The sequence below is a fragment of the Ambystoma mexicanum genome, chromosome 6q (genome assembly GCF_040938575.1).
Source record: "Ambystoma mexicanum isolate Mex_15411 chromosome 6q, UKY_AmexF1_1, whole genome shotgun sequence".
NCBI lineage: Eukaryota > Metazoa > Chordata > Amphibia > Caudata > Ambystomatidae > Ambystoma > Ambystoma mexicanum.
Window position 1 is genome coordinate 197,834,961 of NC_090937.1, and position 25,838 is coordinate 197,860,798.

The window sequence follows — 25,838 nt, forward strand, 5'->3', positions numbered from 1 at the left end:
GGAGCTCTTCAAAGGTCAGCGTGCAATCCCATAAGCAATACATATTTATGTTGTGGTCACTGCGACAAGGTCATTGCCTCCAATCTACACAGTCTCCAATAAAGTGTATTTAACAAGAGGTTTGAGATATTAGCTTCTTCGCAGCTGAAAGATTTATAAACGCTCTGAGCACAAAGAACCACATCAAAGCACAATGAACTGAAAAAAGCAAACAGTAGGCATCCATAAAGAAAATGGTATGGAATTCTGCTGGATAACCTCTCTTTGTGAAGTCAAGAAACAGCGGTTTTTGTTTTGACAGATTGTAAAGCCATCCAGGATTCTAAGTGTACGCCCAATGCCAAATATGATTTCCCGTTAGCTGGAGAAAAGCAGAATCTGCGTGTTCCTTTGGAGCATCGTATCCACTGTTTTTTGTGCAATCCCACCTTTTTTTTAAATGGGTTTTTAATGGATTCCCAAGCCTATCCCATGGTCAAAATCCGCAATTCTAACTGCTGCACATTTTGGACCAAATAAATGTGTTTTTCAATGCCACATTCTCCACTTTGGGCCTAAGGACTTTGCCGCTTCTCACCCATTTCCAGCCAATTCAGAAATCTCTCACAACAATGAATTCACCTCCCAGTCATTCAATGGAACATAAACAACTCAGCCTACTTTCTGACAGCAGACAAGTACGTTAGGCACCCAGATTTTGCGCCGACTTCACCTCCATGTATTATTTTCCTTCCCTCTTCCCGGACCTCCCTCAGTATTGCTTGAACCAGTTTAGAGTTTCCCTAAGATTATCCGGGTTCTCTCTGCTACCACCCATTAACATAACTAGGCACCTGCAGAGTGGTGATGTGGTTGGAAAGAGGAAGCATATGTGCAGATTTTGACCAGAGGAGCCATCAAGTACCAAAAAAAGGGTTGGGTTCCCACAACGCCCCAGGAATTTGCTAGACGGGCCCAATGACTGATCAGGCAGCAGCCCTATGTTACGCTCACCTGGTTCCCACAGGGGCGTCGATCGGACCCCGACAGCTGCGGTCTCCACCAACCTGATGCGTAGTGCCGAGATGACTGTCTGGACTGGCCCGCCTAATCTCGTCTGCTTGATCCGTAGAAGTATTCTCCTGCAAGTGGAGAAAGGGATCTAGCCACCCGTGGATATGAGCAATAGCCCCCTCCCACTGTTCTTGTTCTCCCTTCTTGTCACCTCCAATATCCCCTCTTAGGAACCTCACCTTATGTTTTTAAATGATGCGCTCTCCATCCTGCGTGGATTGCAGGGCCGCGTTGATGCCAGTTACTTCACTGGTTTGAAGGCATGAGAGAGTTCCAGAGAGTATCGACTCTGAGGTTCCTGGCAAGGTTCGGTAAGTATCAAGTTCATAGAGTTCAATATGTCCGATGATTCACTCGTTCCCCCCTTCCTTCCTGGTCTTGCAACTAAGATCGTGAGAAGATACCCCTCGTGGCAGTTGGTGGCGCTCAGGTAAGAGTCTGTATTACCCGACGCCGTCCGGTAAATGTTGCCAGTGTTGAACGTGTTGTTTTCCCTCTCTTTGCAGGTGCGGCACATGAAGATGTGGAGAGTTATAGAATAATGCCTCCGGTGGTAATCAGGTAAGTCTATGATGATAAGTGTTTTATTTGTTGGTTTTCTCGGCTCACCTTGTTGTTTTCTTTTGTCCCTCAGGTGACGGAGTTCGGCGAAGAAATGATGGAGGGAGCCCCGAATCGAAAGATGCTGCGAGGACTGGCGAGTATGGCGCGGCGCTGCAGCTGGAGATGCGACGCGTACTGAAATGATGTTCTTTCCAGGTCCGGAGGCGAGATGGATCCGAAATCAGGTGAGGAATTCGAAATAGTTCATTTTCTAATCTTGTCCTTTTCTTTCCCCTTGGTTTTAGGAGCTCCAGATTCGAGGCGGGCGTGGCAGAAGACTGGATGCAGACTGCAGGCACGGTGAGCGTTACGCTGCTGGATGCAGAATAACGCGAAGCGTGTGCTGTTGTTCGGGCGTGGTTTAAATAGCCTCCAAAGTAGTTCCGGGTAAGAAGTTCCCTAGAACCACGCCAGAGTAAAAAATAGTCCCTGTAGAAAAATAGTGCCATCCAGGCCTCACGTTGGCTTGGACTCACTAGCAGCATGGTCTGCATCAGTTAAGTAAAGTCTATGAGCCTGGCACTTAAGGCGCCAGGACTGAACCCAAACAGCCCCCAGCCGGGGCTGTTGGGGTTTTAGTAAGTATCTGGATGCCTGCTTCCGGAGCGGATGGGCTTGGTCCTGATGCCCGGGGGTAGGCATCATGACACCCTAGGACTGTATTCCCAGTTGACCACCCAATCATGTGATTGTTCCTATTGTCACTTACTTATCCCTCCTACAGATCTTTCTCTTCATTGAGATTTGGGGTGGAGAGCCCTCCAGTGAAAGCCTTTGGTCACACTGCCGCTTACATCGTGAGCATGCAGCCACAACGTCTTATTTTCCTCATCCTCAGTGCTGCGAAGTGGCTCTACTGTGGCATAAAGTGCTACTCAAGCCATAAGTAAACACACAACAGCCCCCTGTACAGGAACCCAGAGCTGTTCGATCTGCACACTCGGACAATGTTCTATCAAAATATTACACGATTTGCTCCCACTAAACTTTTCCCTCAGTATGTGGCCATGCAAGTATGGGACTCTAAGGAATGCCCTATATGCATTTGCTCATCCCCACCCCCTCCAATTTGTCCAACTCGTTCGCACTGCATAGTCCACTCTGGGCTCGGACGTCTGCCAGTTGGCTGGGCAATCACAGGTTTCTTTCTTTGGGATCGGTCAGTTTACAGTAACATCTAACTGACAAACAATCCCCCACACTTACACAGTACACTTGAGCCCCCTCAAGGCAAGCTTGCAACTCCTTAGTGACCAATTTCAGTACTTTCATGTACTGAAAAGGCATCATGAAGAAGACGCAGACAACAGGTTCAAGTTTGGTTTGCAAAGGTTTCATTAACTCAAAAAGGCAAGATGGAGTAAGGCCTAACTTGCCTATGCTAAGGTGGGATTTCCCTACCTAAAGACAACGTAGGATAGTCTATCAGGTAGTCGATATCGAATGTCTGTCTATGCCCAATACCTATACTTGCCCTCATAACTCACTGTATACAATGTGTAAGGATGTCTCCGTTAAAATTAGTAGTGTTCAACAAAGTTCAGAGCTTCTTCCAGTTCTTGGCTTGTAAGCAGCCTCCCCTATGCCAAGTTCAAAATAGTTCACACAGCATCAAGGTTCCCTTCCCCAAGAATTCAAAACTTCCAGCTTTTCAAAAACAATTCCTTGGGACACTTCCCAGCTCTTTGGCCATTGGTACTGTTCACTAGTTCACATAGGCAGTTATGTTTCTTGATTCCTGAATCACATAAGAGGTTGTTGAAAAACACAAGCTTCTTTTTGGATACTTTCAGTGGCTTTTCCATACAGAGAGCACTCGGTCTAGGCGCAGTTGTCAGACCACATGGTCCACCCATTACCGATCATGCAACCGATACCCCTTCTCAGCAGTTCCCCATCAAATATATGCCACTGCTTCCATTTGACAGTGATGCTTGGTTTGTTCATATGTGTCACACTCTTCGGACACTATACCGTGGCTTGATTGGCCACCATGCACTTGTTAGACTTTCTTGTAGTCTTCTGGCTCTTGCCAATGCAGGTTTCCTCATAACATGCCGTTCCTTGAACTCTTGTCTGTTGCCAATGCTCCTTTTCCCATATAGTGCAATACCTTGAATGCTATTGGCTTTAGCCAATACTTGGTTTCTCATACCATACCCTTTTCTTGGTACTCTCTTGACTTTGCCAATACTTATGGTATCAGCCAAAATCACCACCCTTCTTTCACTCCATTCAATATCCACGAGTGTTCAAAACTTGCTTTCACTCTGGTCGGTTTTCATAAGTACTTGTAATTGCTCTGTTCAGCATTCAAAACTGGTTCACATATTCGCCTGCCAAACCGTTGTTTCCCCTTTGCACACTCACCGGTTGTAGCTTATGGCATTGCAAAGTCTTCTGCCCCCACGTGTTCACGTCTTCCCGTGCAATACCTCAATTCTTCTGCCAGTGGCTCACCGTGGCATTGCTCCCCCGGCGATGCTCCAACTGCCTGTCAGGACTCGTTCGACCGCTTTGCTCGGTCATGCCGGTCTCCCTCTCAGTCTCCTACCGGCCTCCAGCGTCCCTCAGCTTCGCTTCCTGCGGCATAAACTCTGCATCTGTGAACGGGTCTCGAGCGCGTTGCATGCCACATTGCTGATATGGAGTTGCTTTCCCAGCTCCTGTTGTCTCTAATGATTCCGCCTTTTCAACTTCCTGCCATCATTATTGGACCAAAAAGGACTAGACTGGTCACTGCTGAAGCGTTAGTCCAGTCTTACTGTTGCTGTCCTCCTCCTCGGCTCAGGACCCAGCTGTGGTCCATGTGTGTGCGTTATTAGAATGAGGATGCGTTCCTCTTGTTGGTCTCTTCGACCCAGTGGAGTACTGTTGAATCTTGGGGAATGTTTTAGGGGAAGAACAGGGAAAGGCCTGACAGCCTATGAAAGCTTGTGGGATGGGGGTTCATTATGAAAAGGCAATGGGGGATAACCATGTCTCACCTAAGGACGTCCTCTCCCCCACTCTCCAACTTCCCTCAATCCAGGTGATCCTCTCTCGCATCTCCACCTCCAGGGTCAGGATCCAAGAGCGATGGTCTTTCCCTGGCCACCTGGGAGGAGGACATCTTGGGGGAAGAAGCGAGTATGCCCTCAGATTCCTCGCAGTACTACAAACAGCTCACCCAGGTATATATTTGTTCACAAGAGAATTAAGCATTCATCTTTTTCCAATCAGTGACACTTTCATTGTTCTACAATGACTCTACAGGCATGCAAATGAACACAAACGTCATTCCTACTCCTCATCACTTTTTTTAACTGCACAAATATTCCTGGTGTTTAACATTTCTCACACTTTGCCCTTCACCCTCTTCTGCCCTTTTCTATTTTCTCACAGAACAAGATCTGGAAACCTTTGGCAGGAGCACAATACCAAACTCTCTGAGCAAGCTCTGGCACCCTCAGACCACTACAGCACTGTATAAAAAGCTCATAACATAGGGCAAATTTAAATTAATGTGGAAAGGGCCTCGACATTGAATCTAAGAAACATGGGTTCTAATCCCATTTCCCTCACTTCACATGTGATCTCAGGCAAATAACGTATTTCCTCGTACCACTTTTCATATACCAGACACCTGAACCGAAGGACAAGACTGCAGGGTCGACAACTGCATCTATCTTTTGTTAAATATTACTGGTTGTGCAAACCGAAACAAATGTGTAGGTTCAACACCACAACCAACCGATCAGTTGCCAGCATCCAAAACCTAATTTGTTTTAATAGAAGTGTGACCCTTTCCTACAAGGCTGCTGTGCGCTTTAAACATACAAACTAACAAATAAATAAATAAATCACGGGTTTCTGAGACAAGATTGTGCATTTAATCATTTAATTGTTCTACCATTTAACCTGGCCATCTAAAATCTACATTGTTCACTTCTAATAATCATTTCCAATAAATATATATAGTATCTATAAAGCAAATATTACACTGTCTTACTGAGCAAATCACATTATCATGAACAAAACCTAGAATAACCATATATACTATAACAGGGGCACAAGCTACTACCCAGGAATGAAATGTCACTATTACCCTTAATTGTTCACATGCTGTGAAGGAGGCATGGTATCACAAGTACACACAGACACAAGAGCTGCACGTTTCAAAACCTTTATTGATGTTTTAAAAAGAGTTGGGAAAAGCTCCTAGCTTGCCCCATTAACTAAGATGGGAGTATTCGACCATCAAACAAAAACCAGATACAGTCCTTATCAGTCAGTCAAAATAAAATGTCTTATACTAATAAACCTAATGCATGCCCTCTTTCTAATACAATAAATGTGTAAAGGGAATGTGTAATACAAAAAGGAAAATCGGTGTTCAAAAGAATTGCCAGTATGGCCAAGTAAACTCCTTTCCCGACGTTTTGTAGCAAATGGTAAGGTGGAACACTTGGACCTTGCGACACACTCTGGCTTTTGACACAAGTAGACCAGGGCCCACTTGGCCTTCCACGAAAAGTCACTAGTTTATCCGCTGGAACTCTAGCCTTTCTCTCACTCCAGCCCAAGGCACTTTTTAGCTTGTAATATAGTTCAACAAAAGGTTGTTTTCTGCTTGTTACCACAATTCAGTACCAGTTTCCCTCCGCCAGGCTCAAGCATCCTTTCACTTTCCTTCCACTGTTGAAGACTTTTGAAACCGTAAGGCATTTTCTGTTACCTCGATCACTTCAACCTGCTTTCCTCAAGTGTCACTTTTCTCTCCTACACCAAGGCCTCTTGGTAAATATAGTTTCGAGCACAGTACTTATTTCAATGTTCAAAGATCTCTCATATCCAGGTTTCCCTCTGCCGGGATCCAACCTAACAGTTTAAATCTTGCATCTCAGTTTCTTTGTCTTCCCGCCGCTTCTACGGCATCAGACATTTCACAGAGACTTTTGATTGGGCAATCTTGTTTTATTTATTTTTTACATTTATAAAGCACCCAAAGCAGCCCTCAGGCATTGTGGCGCTGTTACAAGCAAGCCTTACTTAGTTACCAGAGACAACTTCTTTCGCCGGACCACTCAGTTACTTTGTATCTTTAATGTACAGTTCTTTACATTGCTTTGCTTTCTCTCACGTCTTATCGGCTCACGCGCAATATTCATTTGTCGAATACTGTTGCCGTTGAGTTTCATTTAACACAGACCAGACTTTTCATCAACTCACCGGTTGTGTAAATTAATTTTCTTCTTTCGAAGCTTTGATCCTGAAGTCAAGGACGATACCACAACTGCTGCTGCACCTCCCCAACTCTGCCGTTGACCCGGAAGGGTGGCGGGTATCCTTGATACACAAAAGAGATTTCTCCCTCTAGCAAGGCTTCCTGGCAAATCCTTCAAGGCCCTTCTTAGGGAACGAGGTCTCGCTGCGCTGTCCAAGGTTTCTCCGTACCTCGGCCTAACGCTCTGCTTCGCCTGGTTCACTGGTGCCCTGGAAGAAATGCTGTTTAACCATTTGGGGAGAGCTAATAGGTACTAGGTGTTTGTAATTAAAAACAAGTGCTTTACCCTTCCTGATCTTATTAGTGGGCCAGGTCCAATGTATTGCATGGGTGGTACTCCTTTCAGCCTCAGACCTCCTCTTCCTCTGCTCAGTGTTTGTGTAGGAAAAGGGGGGAGGGGAATCTGGGAAAGTTGGAATGTCCTATAAAATAAGATAGGGCAGGGGTATTTGGAAAGAGGGGAATATCATGTCTCGCCATTGGGAGTTTGCTGCCCCCCCCCCCCCCCCCCCCCCCCAACTCCCAGTGGAACCCTCACCCAGATGATCCTCCCGCACTTCTGCACCCCCAGAGTCTGGATCCAAAGAATCTGGTACACTCTGTGAGAAACCCGAATGTGTCTCACCCGCTGGTCCCCGGAGATCTGTCGTCCAGGTGCCCAGGACACAGCCATTGCTTTTGGATCCAGTTCCTGGGGGGTGGACCAGTGCAGGAAGATCACTTGGTTGAGGGGTCTTCGGTGAGCCGTGGTATTCCTCCTTTCCCGTACATCCAACCCATCCTATTTCATAGGATTCCCCTAAGTCCCAGCTTCCGCCACCCCCCCTTTCAACACAAACACTGAGCCGAGGAAGAAAATGACATAGTAACAATCCTAAATCTTATACATCGCATTGGACATGTCCCGCTAATTGGGTCAGGCGCTTGACTCTAAGTGCATACATCTGATACCAATTAGCTCTCCTCACACGGATAAAAGGCGGAACATAGAGACACACTCTGAACAAACTGCAACACGAGTAAGCACAGAACATCCGGGTCGAAGGCAAAACTATTGGAGCAGAGCAATGGACTGAGGGAAGAGAGCCACGGGTAAAGAACCCCGGGAGTTACCTGCAGGAAGTTGCTGCCTCCAAAAGGCCACGAAAAGATATGTGGATAAGGCTGAATCCTGAAAAGGAAAGCAGCATTGTGTTTCAAGGATGCCAGCGACCCTCCCAGGTGAACGGCAGAGTTGGGGAGGCGAGGCAAAGCCTGTGATATTAACCTGGACTCGCAAATTGGAAGAAAGAAAAAGACAAGAAAGCAATGCACACAGCCGGGGATTTGGCAAGCTACGTGAGCCCAGTGTGTGCTGCAGAAAGAGTCAAGTGGCAACAACATATTGCAAAAGTGAAGGTTGCACCCGTGGGGATGAGACGCAAAGAAAGGCAGACATGCGAAAGAACGATATCTGTACAGTCAACAATACAGAGTAACGAAGTGGCCCAGCGAAAGGAAATCGCCCACTCTAAAGTCTCACGTGAAAGATGAAGAACGTTGTAAAGAGTAAGTGAATGAACTGTAAACACAAGGTGTTAGAAATTAACCCAGAAGGTGAACACAAAAGGCTGAGAGTTGAACAAAAACACAGTGAACTACACAAACCAGAACACACTGGGGTAAATAACAAATGAGTGTCAGATAATAGCTGAAAAATCGAAGTGGTCCTGCGGAGGCCAGTCATAAAATTCACTCGCATTCGAAAGTCTTCGACATCAGGAAACGGGCTGAGCTCGACTGAGGGGGACCGGAAGTATAAAAGTTAGGGTGAGGGAACCCCTCAAAGTTATGAGTAAAGCTTGGGGAAGGGAACCGATGCAAGTGTTGTGAACCTTTGGCTGTGAAAGGTCTAAGCCTGACAGAGCGGGACAATGTGAATGTTTTGTTAACCTGAATTCTTGGAAATTGGACAGTAAGACTTTAACAAGGAAGGCCAGACGTGCCTCAATCCACGTTTTGAACTGCTTATGTGTTAAGAGCCTGAGCCAGAGTGTTGTCTTGTCTACAGGGACCACCTTATTCAGTGTGTCCAACGTGGAGAGCAGAGCTGACTCAGCCACATTTATTCTTTAGAACACTGACTTTCCTTTACGGACCTGTATTCCTTTTTCAAACTTTTTGTACTAGCTGTAGTGCAGGCATTAGGTTTTTGTTAGTATAGTCCATTCTGGTTTGACTGACAATTAGGACCATTTTGTTTACGATTTGATGGTCGAGAGTACTCCCATCCTAGCTATAGGGCAAAGTAGGAGTTTCTCCAACCCCATTGAAACTTTAATAAAGGTTTTACAAATTGTAACTTGTGTCATTGTCATACTTGTGATACCATGCCTCCCTTTTAACTCCAGTTGTACTTTTTCGCGATACCCTTATAAAATCGCCTCCCACCATGATCCAACACGATCCATCACCCCCCGGAAACGCAAGCAGCAGCCCTTCAGTAACCCAGAGGACTGCACCTAACCAGCAGCACTGATGACCCACAAGCACCATCCTCATTGGGTCACCTGGCACTTTTCCTGAGCACACCAGGCACTAGCCCCAGCAGCCCTGTAACAACCAGGCCAACAACCTAATTAAATACCTCCTCTTTTCAGAGCGTAGCCCACCCGGGCTCCTGTAAATCCTTACAGGCCATATATCTACAATATGGCACCGAGCACAGAACGCCCTAGGTAAGGCACACTGCAATAGACCGCTTCAGGGAGGTGTAAGGAATTCATGGTGGCAACAGTAACGACAGACAAGTGATGACAGTTCAAGGGTGTTTATTAACCTGTACGCAGGGGTGAGAAAAACACCTTATCTAAAGCTAAGATGGGAGCAAGCTACAACCGTCAAATGATAAGGCAGGTCTAGTAGCGTCTTGTCAAATAAAAAGGGCCTATACAAAAAAAGAAAACTATTGCCAATCCTTATCACCAAGTTACAAAAAAAAGTGTGGGATAATGTTCACCAGAAAGTGTTCTCAAAATGATAAGTTAGGATGGTATGGCTTGGTCTCTCTTCCCCATGTTTCGAGCACGGAACAAGGCGGAACTCCTGAGCCTCTCCAGCAAGAGGCTCACAATTCCAGTTCAATGATACCAGAACCTTCAGTGGCTAAGTCTTTACTCAAAGTCTCTTGCCTTAGAAGGCCTGCTGGCTCAAAACAACAGACAAAAGTTAATTCGGTGATCTTGTACCTTGGCCGATGGCTCTTCGGCCCTAGGACCTCCCTCCACCGTGCTCGGATCCTCCTTGCAAAATGGACCTCCCTCCATTGGGTTCACTACGGCCTTTCAAATACAGTTATTAACATTCAGGCGCTTTAATGTCATTTTAAACAAAGACCACTGTGGACAACCCTCAACAGGGTTCACCACAATGTTCCTGTGTGTATTACTTTTCACCCCAACTCACAGGTATCCCTCAGCTGGGTTCACATTTGCCAAATATACACAGCTTACTCGGCTTTATCTCAATGCAGGATTCACTCTCAGCAGCTTTCCCTTGGCATCCCACCGTCGGGTTCACATAGCCATCCTTCACCTAGTTCATGATTTGCTCAATTTCATCAGAAAGCGTGGGTTCCATTCTCCTAGCTTTCTTTCGGCCATAGGTCAGAGACTATCGATTGTACAAAGGATTTGACGTGACCTTTGTAGGACCACTCGGACATCTCATGTTGCCCTTTCCTAGGACCTTCTGGTACTTGCAGTTTTCAACACAAAACGGAGCCAACGAGAGACCTTCAAATGAGCACTCCTGTAGCGCCTGACCACTCTGCAGATGGCCTTTCTCTGGGCTTTCACAAAAGTTCAAACACACATAAATTCTTCGTTTCAAGTTCCTGCGTTCATCTAATGTTGCCACTTGCAACCTTGGGCTCAACACACTTCTGTTTGCTATCAGCTTCCACCGACTCATCGGCTGTGTTGAACCCCGTTAGCTTGTTTTGCCTCTGGAGTCAAGGAAGATACCACGGTAGCCAGCACGCCTCCACGCCTGTGCTATCAATGCGGGACGGCCCTGTGCACCGTTGACATCCATTCCTCCACACGCCAGCTGTAGCTCCCGGTTTTATGATATTCCTCTCTGAGGCTTCGCGGGTCTAAAGTGAAAAGGGCAAGGGCAGTTACCCATCGTCGTCCTTCCAGGTCTCGCCGCCTTTCTCCTCCATTTGAACTGAAAATTCGGCATAGCTGTATTATCGTGCGTTTGCCGTTGCTTGTCATGTGCCTTTGTGCTCCCCCTTTTATCCCTGTGGGGAAGGTAAATAGCCGGGAGGTGTGGGTGGTTGTAGTCAATTGCCTGACCCGTGTGTTGGGACAGGTCAGGTAAACGGCTCTGGTGTTAGTCCGTTGTCTGTTACGGTGTAAGAAAGCGTTCTGTGTCGAAAAAAGGGGTGGGGTACAGTTTTTAAAAATCCTATAGTGTTAGATGGTGAAAAGGTGTCCCACCTCCACTCCCCGAAGACCCCCAACCCCCCCAATCAGGGTGATACTCCCCCACTGGTTCACCCCCAGGAACTGGATCCAATAGCGAAGGCCCTGTCCTAGCTACCCGGATGACAGATCCCTGGGGACTAGTAAGTGAGACACCTTCGTGTTTCTCACAGAGGCTATTTTACATATTAACACAGCAACCTTAAGAATACTCGGGCCATACTAACACTTTGACATTCTCTTCCCTATCAGCTAGACCCAATTATGTAATGTTACTCCGCTCTGATGTTGTAAAAATGAAAATGCCAATACCTTAATAATTATGTATATTCAAACAAACATGTTATAATCATGTTCACAACTATCACTCTGACTATGTATCACAACCTTACCAATGCACCAAAAGTATATAAAACAGCCTTGCTAAGGACTCTGAGGGGTTGAAACATGTGTCAGCTGACCACATAGGAACTCAACAAAAATAAATCTCACTGTATTAATCAAGTGTGTAGACGTCATATCTAAATAAGGAAGCGCAAGGTATCTGGGTACAAACAAACTGCAATTCAAATGAGGTGGAGGCAGCACCTCCACAACCCATGACCCTGCAGCTCACTAACCTGGAACAAGAAACTATATTAAAAGGAGTCAAGCGCATGGGAGACTAAAAACCTAGTGACCCATATAGGCTTCATAGCGCATATTACGCAAAGACTGGAAATGTGAAAGAATGAGGAGAGAGAATAGGAGGAGGATAGAGAAACACAGTATCATTTAATTACATCAGTTTTCAGCAATCGGTATTTTGGCGTCCGGAACCATATGCTTTCCTGTAAATGGGTGTTTGGAAGGTTGCAGTACTTGACATGACGGTTGAATACATGCATGAAATGTACCAGGAGAGGATGGACTCCAAACAGACCTACAGGCGGCCAGGGAGGCAGTGGGGGGAGGTGGCGTCTATGATAAAGCAAAAAAAAAAAAAAAAAAGAAATAGCATTCTGACCCGCACACAACCTCTGGAACTATCCCGGTATCGGCTCTGAGCACTCAACAATTTTCCAAGTCTCTTAAAGAGGGGCTTTTTTTAACAATATCTGACCAAGTACTAATCCCGATGGATGCACAGACTGACGCAGAAAAACACAACACAGTACAGCGCTAGTGTTGAAATATACAAGCACAAACGATGCCTACCCACAGCCTGTATAGCACTCTGCTACTCTCGACCTAGGTCCGTGCTTTCAACAATAAATATAAAAACACATTGCACTGGTCCATGGTGTGAGAAACCTGAACGTGTCTCCCTAGCTGGTCCCCGGGGATCTGTCATCCAGGTGGCCAGGACATGCCCATCACTATTGGATCCAGTTCCTGGGGGTGGACTAGTGAGAGGATCACCTGGAAGGGAGGTCTTCGGGGGAGTGGGACACTACGGGTGAGACGCAGTATCCCCCTTCTTTCAATACCTTTTTCCCGTCCTACCAGGTAGGACATACAAAACCACTGCCCCTTCCCCCCTTTTTCCGACACAAACACTTTTTGACGACACACCAGAGAACTGGCTAACACCAGAGCCGTTTACCTGACATGTCCCAATACAAGGGTCAGGCAATTGATCGGAATCACACACACCTGAGGGCCCTTTCCTTTCCCCAAAGGGGGAGAAAGGCAGCGTATATCGAAAGGCTGACAAGGAGAGACACGACCGTGCCCTTTCCAACGGAGTCCCGCGAAACCTCCAGAGAGGGAATCGTAAGACCGAGGCCAATAGCCCAAGTGTGCTACAACAGATGTCAATGGTACACAGAGCGTGTCGACGTTGAGAAGCAGGAGCGAGGGAAACTCCTACTACCGTGGTACCGGCCTGGATTCCAGTTATGAGGAATGCCAAGTGGTTCATAACAGCCGGTGAGTCAAGGGGCGAGCCGATAAGAACCGGGCTGTGGTGAGTTAAAGACACAAAGTGGCAAGTTGAACTGAGTTCAAAGAACTGTAAAAGTGTTGAGGGGAGACCAGTCGCAGAGGGAGCCGGCACCACGTGGGTGCAAGCTCGAGAGACTAGCCGATCCCCCGCTTAATTGAAAACTACAGGTACCAGAGGGCGGTAGGAGAGCCGCCAGGTTAGGTCAAAGTGGTCGTACAGGAGGTCAAGCAAAATCCCTGTACAGTCGAAGGCCTTTGACCTATGAACTGTGATAAAGCAAGGGAAGTGAATCCTGCTAACAATTGTGAATGGAGTTGGCAAGAGTGAACCCGACCGAGGAAGCTGACGAGAAGGGGCACGCTCTAAAGTCCCAAGAAACAGTGTGTTGACAAAGGTGAACTCGGTCGAGGGATGTCCACTGCAACTGTTTAAAAAAACATTAAGATTTGTGAGCGAGAAAAAGCCATAGTGAACCCAGAGGGAGGAGGCTAAAAGTTAAGAGGGGTCAACGCCCAGAAGAGGGGGATCCAAAGAGTGAAGAATCCTCACCCAAAGCAAAACCAGGAAACAAACTTTCTTTTTGTTGAAGGAACTTTAGTTTTTTTTTTTTTTTTAAACGACAGGCCCTCAAAGACAAGAGACTTTCAAGAGGAACGAAACTTGGCCATCGACGGTCCCAAAAGCTGCAAGCGCTACTGTTGACTTGTGCTGGGAAAGCTAGAGTGTGTACTGTGCTCCAAGATCCCATCTTACCCAGTGTTCAAAATGTGAGGAAGGGAGATCCAAGCTACCGCATCCTGACAGATTATTTGTGAACACTTCTTTCTTTTCTTGAAAGCCATCCCACACCATTGTATTAGTTGTAAGGTTTGGCAATATGTTTCTTAGTAGAGGCCCTTTTTATTTGACAACGCCACAAGGACTGCCATATTTTTCAATCAATGGTCGATGCTTGCTCCCATCTTAGATTTATGTTTAGATTAGGTGTTTTTCCAACCTGCATATAGTTTCTTAAATACCTTTGAAATGTGATCACTTGTGTCTGTCTTTACTGTTGCCATCATGAGTTCCTTACATTGGATTGAAACAAAGCAATATAACGCCAACCAAGAAACGTACTTAGTTCATAAACTATTGTCCAACTTAGTTTACTCGTATGAGAAAATCCAAGTGAAGCTTCTGTGGCTATCCAACACCATCCGCCTCTGCTCAAGTGATCTACCTTTCTGGTTTCGCAGATATAGATGACTAACATTTATGACAGGAATGTTGACTTTTGTATTTTATTGAAGCCTGTTGTCAATAAGTCATCCAAAAAGTGTATGTGAGGAGGTCAAAGAGGCAATGGAGATTAAAGACAACCCCATTCTAACTTTCAGACCCAGCACCCAAAATGTTACATCAGCAGGACAGAACAAAACTACATGTACCATAAACCACCACGGGAATGGAGATCAGGTGGGGGAAAAGATAAGATGAACTAAGGGAAGCGGTATAGATCCAGCCCTGTCATGCGGTACAGTGACAGGTACCCCAATAGCAGTACAGGTTGGGATGGACAAACAGTGCATGGAGCAGGGTGGAGGAGTGAAGGCAAACTGGCTGCAGGTGTGGGAAGTGGGCAGGAAAGGCGGGTGGAAGCTGAGGGGAGGTGAGGAGCAAAGTATGAGTTAAAAGAAGCCCCGGGAAACTCATCAGGTGTCTCTCATTACAGCAGCAGCACTGGCCGGAGACCTCAGAGAAGTGGGAGGAAACCCCAGGTGATGTACACTGGGCATACTAGGAGGCTGAAGGCTTGGCATCTCGGAGATCCTTATCAAGAGGCAGACTCTCCGCCATGAGAGGCTCGAAGAGCGGCAGCGCCGGGAACACTACCGAAGCGGATTCACTGACAAGGAAAATCTGGGCGTAAAACATTTTCAAAGGACAGCGTTTCCGTGGGTTTACCCTCTGTTTTCGTTTTTTTAAAACCCAATTTGGACAGCTGGCGAAGGAACGGAAAGCTAGTGTCCGGGGAAAGGAATTTATGTGACCTGATTATTTTTCTTTCAAAGAGGAGCAAAGGTTAAGAGGACATTCATGCGAACTCTTAATTGATTCACCTTTTTTTCCGAGCAAGCCTGCTGAGCCACATTTAAACATGTTTTGTTGTTTATAATGCAAGGCTGTTTGAAAGTTTAACACAGCAATAAATCATACCTTGTGAACCCTGCATTCCGACTACAGTCTACTACTTTACAGTGTATTATTTTCAAACGTCCCTGGCTGTTTCCTCACGGTTTACAAGAAATGAATTCTACAAATCTTCATTGTAGCTGTGCTATGTTGTGATTACATTTGGTGAAATGTGTGGTACGACCAAGTTCAATGTTTATTCTCTGTTCAGGGGAAGAGGAGGAAGAAGGAGACTAACTTGTTATTTATGTACCGCTTTTCTTCAAAGCACTTTACAGAGAATTTTTTTTATATTCAATTATTGTTATCCAATCGAAATTGGTACTCATTTTATTGACCTCAGAAGGATGAAAGGTAGAGTTGACCTTTGTTCTCATGATTCAAGCCTGAAACTTGCAGATCACAGCAGCGAGCGCTCGACCCACTGAGCTCGTGGTGGGTTCCAGCCAAGGAAGACATTTACCAGGTACTTGAAAACGTCAGTCCGACAAGCACCCCATTAGGAGTGAGGGTGAGATCCCCACTGGAACAAGTGTTGGGTATCCCCTAAGGCAAGGGAGATTCATTAATATACTTTGCTAGTATGCAAACTGTTCATCAACTTTGACAAAGCATAGAAGAGCGACCTATAGGTTGAAGATTATTAAGGCTGAACCAGCCAAACACTTGTAAGATGTGTAATTTACATTTAGGAATTCGTATGTTAGGAGCTTTGGGGAGAGAACTTGAGTGGCACTAGGCACTGGTACCTACTTCAAAAAGTAAATCTTGGACTGGGGCATAAGCAATTGGAATGGAGATAGTTGGTCTAGAAAATAATTAGCCTGGAACATTTAGTTTGATTACAGTGGAATAGGCCTTCCCAACAAACAGGCACAAATGCCACAGCGCCACCCAGTAGGCATCCCTGGATGTTCTAAACCATCGAGCAGTACAAATTAGCCAAAAAGGTATGCAAATTAGCCAAAAAGCATAACTTTTTGCTCAAGTTGTAAATGTGGTCAACATCCTTGAGAGCTGTGAGTCTTGGGTTTTGAAACCTACGTACAAAATGGCACTGCATTTTAAGATGCTTTTTTCACACTGAAGGAATATAAGTTGTTGGCCTAATTTGCATATACATAATTCAATGCTCTGTGACTCTGAACTGGAGTTGAGCTTGCAGGGATGGCTACTGTGTACTTGTGAGCTGAAATTAGTTATTCTACTAACGTGTCAATCACCCTAATTTTAATGGTGTTTAATTTGGTTTTAAAACACATTCCGACACTGGTTTGTAGAGTGTAATGAAGCATGCAAGGATCAAACATAGGACAGACCTGAATTATAGTTCACACCTCTTCAAATCAATTGCCTCAGGACCAAGAATGTGTACACAGGTAACCCAATCATTATCAGGGTGGTCCTTCACCAGGATGCGATTAGTTCCTAAGATCTACTCTAAGATCAGGGTCTCTCAAAAAGATCCAAAGCAAATGTTCAGTTCGCAGCAAGGGCAGGGCCAGATTCATCCAGCGGCTTACTACAAAAACAGATGGGGAAGGGAGAGAAAGGGAGGGTGGTGGAGGTTAATTTTGTATCAAATAGAATAATCTAATTCCAATAAACATCTCTCCAATTCCGTCACTTGCTCACAGGCCCTTCCTCTTAGTTTCAGTCTGTAAGAGAAGTCGCAGTCTCTAGTATTCATTGTTCTATTTGTGATCTTGTACAGCTAGTGAATGGTGGGGAGACCTCCTCAAGTCTTAACTAGAGTCTGCAAGTTGGCTATGTTGGAGCTGACCTTAAATTAAGGGCTGGAGTCTGGCATAGAAAGACGCCAACGTAGGGTCTCTGTGGGGTTCTTGCTAAATCTCTCTTTCCCTAGATCTTAAGCTGCCTCCCTTGTGATGCCTTGTTCAGAGATTGTCCATAGGGAATTTTCTGTTAATCCCTACTAGTCTTTCTGCTTCATTTGCACCTCCTTGTTGCTTTGCCACATGCTCATTTCTCCACCTGTCCAAAGCTTCTCTTTTCTTGAGTTAGCATGCGCTGCTCTCCAAGTTTTTGTGAACTCTTCCAGGGTCTAATGTACCATGCTCTTCTCCCATAGTCTCATCTCTGCAGCCTCTTTTCTCCACCTCTTCCATTTCCTCGCCCTTTTTAATAGACTTGTCACTTTGCACCTCTTCCTCACCTGGCCACTTCTTACTCACCATATCGTCGCTATTCCCAAACTCACTCTCGGGGCCCGTTTCAGGTGCCAGTTTCTTCACCACCCCTGCTTAGGCAACTAAACAGCCACTGCCAGCTTTGCAATTTTCTCGCTCTCTCCTCGGCCCCCTGGGTCCCACTCCAGCAGTCTCACTGCTACCGTTTCGAGAGACCTGACCCCAGAGTCATGCCTCACTCTGGCCTAATGGTGGGGGGTGTGTCTATGTGGCTCTGTGTCTATGTGGCTGTGTCATTGGTCCGGTGATGCGATTGTTGGACCATGAAATCTGCCAGTGGTATCTCGAGTCCTGTCCCTGTGGGTGCCTTCCAGTTTTCAGGAACTTTAGGTTGGATAATTGCTACCTATTGATTTGATTGCCGCTTTGGGTGGGATTCCCTGTCCGCCCCCCTCGACACCTAGATAGGGCTGTGTGAAGTGGGCACAGAATCACAAGTCTTGAGTTATGATCAGAGGTGCCTCAGGGGTTCGGCCTAGCGCTTTTGACAGTTCCCCGAGTTCTGCACCCCTTGTCATACTTGACAAAAATACAGCCAGAAAATATTGTGTAGTTTGTTTTGACTCAGAGACCTTATTATGAAGCATTGCTCAAAAATATGAAGCTGACACTTGAAGGTAGCAAGTCAATATATTTATTATCACTTCTGTTCTCTACCAGCTTTGATCATCATTATGCCTGCTATAATGAAAGCTATAATAACATAACATACTAGCATATGTATGGAAAGCCTTATTGCATAAGCTAAAAACATGATTGGAGTCTAACAAAGATTAAGTACAATTCATCATTTTTAAAACACCAGCTTGAGCAATCACAGGGTTCATGTTATGTTGTCTAAGCTATGCTATGATCATGAGTTCAGTGACATAATCAAGCACGCCTTCAGTCTCACACAAAGTTCAGCTCACTTAAACTCACGTTTGTCATGCCTTGCCTGGCAGCATGCGAAGTTACCACGACTGCTTGTCGATGGGGCCTGCTGCTCCGGCACCTGCTATGGAAGGCTCTTCCCAGCCCCCCACGATCTCTTGGTCTGCTCTCGGCTGCCTGCTGCAGAATTCTCCCTAGCCTTAGTCTATTGTGATTTTTATATTAACATGCGTGACTTGGTCTACATGTACTATGTGCGTCATTTCCTTGGCCTGGATAGACCGTCTAAAGTATGGACCTGCTCTTGAGTTTAGCTGTGCATTTTACACACGATTTACCTATGTGAAAACTAAGTAACGAGCACTGTCTTTGCTTCTACATTATTTTCGTAAGAATGCAAGGGCTTCCGCTTGACGACCATGCACAGCGCAGTGTTCTTTTCTGGCCTATTTCAAATGCCATTATATTAGATGCATTTTCTGTAGGGGTTTAGGCACGACAATTGCTTTCGACACTTTAACCGCATATCATGCTTCCTGTACAAAAGCTGCTTATCAGTGCAGAAGCATCTCTTGACTCTGCTACGAGCTCATCTACAACAGAAAGCTGTCACTTGTGGTTGGCTTTCTTCTGTTGGAACAGGGGAAACTGTTAGCCTTTAGCTGACCCTAACGGCACGTGTTTGTGAGTCTACAGTTAGTGTCTGATTTTTGTCCTCTGGAAGCCAACCTCACATTGTAGGTGAACGTGTGCTGAACATCCATTGCTTATTACTATGATGGTGTCAGCACCATGTGTATTTTCAAGGCATTAAACCGTTGAAGACAAGACGCTGCTATTCTGTGGTTAGGAAGAGGAATCTATCAGGTCTTGTTAAATCACCTTTGCTAAAGCCACGGAACAGGCTATGCGCTTGCTCTTTGCTGAACCCATGAGCGTTATTCATCAATGGCAATATATTGTCTACAGTAAATGTCTAACTTTGTCTTCCGACACTAGCCCTTGTGCAACTTTATATTCTGTGGCACAGCTGTTTTAGCTCGTTCGTAACATTTGAAAATCATGGCAAAATGGGTGGCCTTCTCTCTGCTAGCCAAATCACGGCCTCCACCTCAGTGATGTCTCACTTAGCCTATGAAACCTTAGGTGGTGTGTTTGTAGACCTTGTAAGAGGACAAACTACTCATGCTTGGTGTCTCAGCATGGCTCCAGCCCCTTTCTTTGTGGTTGCACAGTGCTAGCAGATTAAATACGGAATGACAGCATGGTCTTCTATTCCCATACTGGTGGATGGAGAGTCATGTATGCAGGGGCTGTCGGCTCTGCAGGAGAGCCCTTTTCTTGGGTGTGTGCGCAAGCCGACACCCAAGGGCTTTCCTCTGACATAGTCATAAGGAAGCATCTTCCCCGAAATCGGCACCTCTGGTATCCATCACCCACCATATTGGTTATTTCCCACCAAATTGGGGATGGGGTGTTCCTCAGTTGGTAGAAGTAAAAGCAGGATTCCCTCCTAATCGTTTATACTAAAGGCAGAATGGGCTTTGGCACTTTCATGTGCCGTTCTCCTAGCTCCTGTTTATTGGCATGGGAGTCAGTAAATCCTCCCCAATGATGCCCTCTAAGCCCAGCAGCATGTGGCTGCTGGAAGTACCCAGTCACCTTATCCCTCCCACCAACCACCAGTAGGGGCAGGCAGGGGACTGCATCACAGGAGAAGCAAGAAGCCAACAATAAGTAAGCGTGGCAAGGGCAGGGACTGAAACAATTACTTCATGCCATACTACCCTACCACTCAACCCCACAAGCTAAACAGTTGTAAACTTTTCCATCTGCGGTCTAGCTTGCATTTAGAAAGTCGACCTAATATCCTCTCTTGTGCAGTTGAATTTAGAAGTGTGCCTACTAGCATACATTGGCTGAATTTAGAAGTGTGCCTAATATCCTCACTGTGCAAAGTTAAATTCAGAAGTGTGCCTACTAGTGTGCATTGGCTGAAGTTGGAAGTGTGCCTAATATCCTCTCTGTGTAAAGTTGAATTTAGAAGTGTGCCTACTAGCGTGCATTGGTTGCATTTAGAAGTGTGCCTAATAGCCTCTCTTGTGCAGTTGAATTTAGAAGTGTGCTTACTAGCATACATTGGCTGAATTTAGAAGTGTGCCTAATATCCTCTCTTGTGCAGTTGAATTTAGAAGTGTGCTTACTAGCATACATTGGCTGAATTTGGAAGTGTGCCTAACAGAATGCATTGGTTGAATTTAGATATGTGCCTAATCCTCTCTGTGCAAAGTTGAATTCAGAAGTGTGCCTACTAGCGTGCATTGGTTGAATTAAGAAGTGTGCCTTCTAACATGCATTGGCTGAATTTAGAAGTGTGCCTAATAGCATGCATTGGTTGAATTTAGAAATGTGCCTAATCCTCTCTGTGTAAAGTTGAGCTTAGAAGTATATATAACATCACTTCGGCATAGCGGAATCTAGATAAGTGTCCGTAATAACATCACTGTGCCAAAGTCTAGAGAGGCTGCCCTATAGCTTATCTGTGTCATAATTGCATTTACAAAGTCTGCCCTATAGCTTATCTAGGTCATAATTGCATTTGAAAGTTGCATTTAAAGGGTTTACCCTATAGCGTATCTGTGTAATAACTGCTTTCAGAAGGTCCTTCCGTGGTACTGTTAATCATAGAAAGAGTGAACAATTATCATCCGGTGTTGTAGCTAAAATGGTAGAACGGATGAAGTAGGTGAATGAACGGGTGATGTGTCTGGAACCAGTGAAGTGGGTGGAGCTAGTGAAGTGGGTGGAACCGGTTAAGTGGGTGGAACCGGTTAAGTGGGTGGAACCGGTTAAGTGGGTGGAACCGGTTAAGTGGGTGGAACCGGTTAAGTGGGTGGAACCGGTTAAGTGGGTGGAACGTGTGAAGATGACGTATGTGGATGGATGATGCATGGAGTAAGGATAACATGGGTAGAATGAATGAATTGAGCAGTGTGAAGATGATCTATGTGGATGGAAGATGCATGGTGAAAGGATAACGTGGGTAGAGCAAATGAAACGAGCAGTGCATAAAACGGTTGGAGTGCATAAAATGGTTGAAGTGCATAGAACGGACGGATTGGAGTGCACGGAACGGACTGGAGTGCATCGAACGGACTGGAGTGCATAGAATGACGTCACATACATGGAATGGTTTGGAGGGCATGGAACGTCTGAAAGAGCATTGTAAGGAACAGTCTGAGTGCTTGATACGGTTGTAATGCACGGAACAGTCAGTACATGGAACGGATTGAGTACCTGGAACTATTGGAGTGGGCTCGATCTCAAGCACCTAAGGTAAACCACCATATTCACATCTCCACGCTTCCTCTCTTCTTTACACGACCACTCAAATAGAACACAGCGATACTATGACACCATTCGGTATAGCTGTTCTCATACCATCATCTGCCTCATGCTCCCCATCACCCTAACTAAACACTGCTGGTAACACCCCCCCCCAAGCCTAGACGTTCTCCTCAGGCCTACCGCAGCCAGAATCGGTCTGGATTACAACCTGCCAGAACACACACAGTCCTGATCTCTCAACCACCACACCTACCGCTAAGAAGCAGCTATCACACGAATGCCACACCAGCTGCACACATATCCAGTGCTCACACGCACCTTTTTGACTCTCTCTACTGACTAACTTCGGTTCCCGAGGGCGTTCAACCTACCAGCGCCTTGAGACTATACCAATGGTACATAAGGCACTATATAAATGCAAAGTAACATAACATGACATAACAAGAGCCAAGCCAATGGGGAACTAACCCAGAACCATTTGGGGTTTATCCAAACCATCACCCGTCTAAGAAAGTTAACCCATAGGATTAGGAGTGACGGGAAGATTAACATGAAAACACCCCATGCAGGGAATGGGAACTCCCAGACCCCATTGTTCCACCTTTACCATTATAATGTTGGTCCAGTGCCTTCCTGAACACATTTGAACATAGCAAAAACGAAGAGGCCATCCTGTTACGTGGTTTTCCTTATCACCACAAAAGGTTTGCACCAAACAGCCCCAAGGTGTTGAAAGATACCTCAAAGTATCGACAGTTCTGTTAATCAAACAGCAACAAAGTGGCTATGGTGAGGTTATTCATTTCATTCAATGTCAAATTTAGGCTCAGTGATTCTCTCCTGTAAAGAACTTGTAGCTTCACAGACCTACATTAATGCACTGGAATAAATACACAACTAAACTACTTTATCAAATCGCCTAATCGCCCAACTAAAAACATTTTCCCATACTTGGGTGTGGCAAATCAGACCCCCTTCATTATGTTACAAACAGGGAGACAGCCCTTCTGCTTGCATAAAGGAGAAATGTATTGAATTTCATGATCTGTGATTGTCACTTAAATCAGAGGGAACATCAAAGCACCATCACAAAATCCGTTTCCTTCAGATGCAAGATGATCAAATTGACAGTGTTTTAGTTACTGTACAACTCCCCAGTAATGCGTTCAAATTACCCACTCGCTTTCAGACAGCAGGCGAGATACCACCCAATTCGCCATTCAAGTGTTTATTGTTCTCAAGATTCCACAAATAGTTCTGAGACACTACAGAATCAAGTATTCCTTCTTTCGTTTACACTCTCGACTCCATGAGAAATCCTAGCAATAACGACTATAGGCCAATGACGGCTGCAAAAACAGTCCAACATGCACAAGAGTGAAGCAAAAAAAGTCAAAGACTTAAAGGAGCACACAAATGAGGGAAACAAACAGATGAACATGCACACAGTCACAGAGCTTAACAAGGAACAGAGTGGTGGTGAGACACTAGAAAAAAAGTCCTACCTTTGAACCGACAGCTATAAGATCTGTTATAACACTGTACGGAAAGACAATGAAGAGAGAAAATGGAAATCCAAGTTAGGAAGCCAGTCATTGCAAGGGCAGTGTTTAACAAGGGGTATGATGAAGGGAAACAAAAAGGTTAACATATAAAGAAACAAACGAAGAAGGTATTATGGAATTGTGATGTCAAATGTAAAGGAGGTGAATGATGAACAGCAAGCACAAAGATGCAGGAGTAGAAAGTGTGAGGCAGTACAAAGACAACCAGAAAACAAACACCACTAAATGTGGCAACAGGAGGCAAGCCACAAATATCATGTGCGTTAGCTTTTTAGTACAAACAGAATTTGATCCAATGATAAATATATTAAGCATAAAAAAAAGTGGTCTTCCTTTTGTGAGACAGGCATGGAATCAAGACAGAGACACAGACTCACAAGGGTTAGTTTGAAAACCTTTATTTACTAAGCTTCCTGGGTTGGTGTAATGACTGACTGGCCCCAAATCTAAAGGGGTAATTCCTTTAACTGATGTTTCTAATGACCATTGTTGTCTACTAGTCCAAAATAAAAAAAAATCTGGCTGTGTCTAAACCTAGGTTTTCCCTCACTGTACAAAAATGTGACATGAAGTCTTTTAAAAAGGAAAAATGGTGGTTCAAAAAAAAAAAACAAAAAAAAAAAAATGCCCCCCTGGATAACATGCCCTTCCTTGCTGAACGACACAGAAGCAAAGAAGGTACATTACTCGAATCAACCAAGACTACCTTACGGTACTGGGAAAAAGCACTAAGAAGTGGAAAGGTGAAGATCGGGGGAGGACCTTTGACACCAGTAGCCCACAACCCGGATTTCACTCCCGGAATGCGGCCTGACTTCTGGGTACAATGGAGAGGGGGTGAGAAAACACTGACAATGGGAGACCTTTATGAAGAAGGCACACCCCTAACCTTTGAGAGATGCAAGGCTAGATTTAATATACCTGAAACAGAGGTTAAACTATGTTCAACTTAGGCATTAGATTTCTAACAGGAGGATCCGGGAGGAGGCAACCCGGGATCCAGTGGGACTAGAACTCACGATAAAAGAAGGCCAACCCGGGAAAGGGATGTTGAAACTGCATAGCTTAATGGGAGCAGTAGACCCTGAGGAACCCCTCCTATATATGCAAAAGTGGGAAGCAGACGTAGGGAAACCAATCTCTGGTGAAACTTGGAGCCAATATGGCAAAGAGCCGCTAAAATCTCCAAATGCACTTCTATCAAAGAAGCAGCATACAAAATGTGTTTGAGATGGTACATGACACCAGTACGCATGCATCCCATTAACCCAGACTACCCCATATCCTGCTGGAGAGGCTGCGGACACCCTGGTGACCTAATGCATATGTGGTGGTCCTGTCCGGTAGTAGAAATATATTGGAGGGAGATCCTGAGCCACATCAAGGAGATAACAGGGGTACAGCTGCCATTTGACCCAATGGTGTTCCTACTGGGGGAGGCAGTTGAGGGGTGCTATGCAAACTCCGGGTCGAAAGCTTGCCTCATTACCCATATGTTAAGTGCTGCTACAATAACCTTGGCACACACTTGGAAGAACAAACAAGGACCGATAGTGGCCATGTGGTGGGTAAGACCATGTGGGGGTGATGGGCATGGAAAAGATAACCGCACTATCCCACGGCTCTTACACAAAATACTGGACTCCTGGATGCCACTACACAAATTTACAGATGATGGAGAACAAATGTATTTTAAGCCTAAATTATTGCGCAGTATTCCTGTTATTTAAAAGCACATACTCCGGGCAGGAAGAGAACTTGGCTGAAACATGCTACACCATATCGAGATTTATTAGGGGGATGGGGGGAGGGAACATTTTCAAATGTTTGCAACCTATGCTTTTGAAAAACCAAAATAAATAAAGTTGGTAAAAAAAAAAAGTGGGAAGCCAAAGTTGGTTTCAGGTGGTGTTTGGGCAATGTCACACAAAGAAGTTCAATCAACAGGGCTGTTCGTAAGACCTTCTCCACAGGGACCTTTTAGTTATTCCAACTACCTTCTGTGTGTTCGAGTTTCTTGGGATCCCTTCCCCAAGCTTCAGTTTATTCAAGTTTCAAAACACCATGGACAACATTTAACAGTTCCTTTTTGTAACCTTCTCAGGGTTCCCTTCACCACGCGTCAACCCTTTCAACATTATATAGAAAGCTAACCAGTCTTCAACTTAGTTGGGCCTCTTAGGGTTCCCTTCCCCAAGCTCAGACCTCATCCAGCTTTCAAACACAAAACATGATATCTCACAGTTCCATCTTGATTTCACAGGGTGCCCCTTCCTCAGGTTAATTCAAAAGACAAATTCAGCTGGCAAGAATGTACCTTTTCCTTATTGACAATCAGAGGCTTTTGAA

General features: G+C 45.3%; 1 protein-coding gene across 4 annotated transcripts in view; it reads right to left on the minus strand.

Moving 5' to 3' along the window:
• Nucleotides 1-25,838, minus strand: part of PTBP3 (polypyrimidine tract binding protein 3) — a 1,755,480-nt gene that overhangs the window by 1,687,157 nt on the left and 42,485 nt on the right. Inside the window, exon 2 of one of the 4 annotated variants that reach the window (XM_069630624.1) lies at nucleotides 23,430-23,463. The exons of the other annotated variants lie outside the window; for them this stretch is intronic. Within the exon in view, the coding sequence (XP_069486725.1) occupies nucleotides 23,430-23,463 (34 nt within the window). The remainder of the gene's footprint in view (nucleotides 1-23,429; nucleotides 23,464-25,838) is intronic. 4 annotated transcript variants of the gene reach the window in all.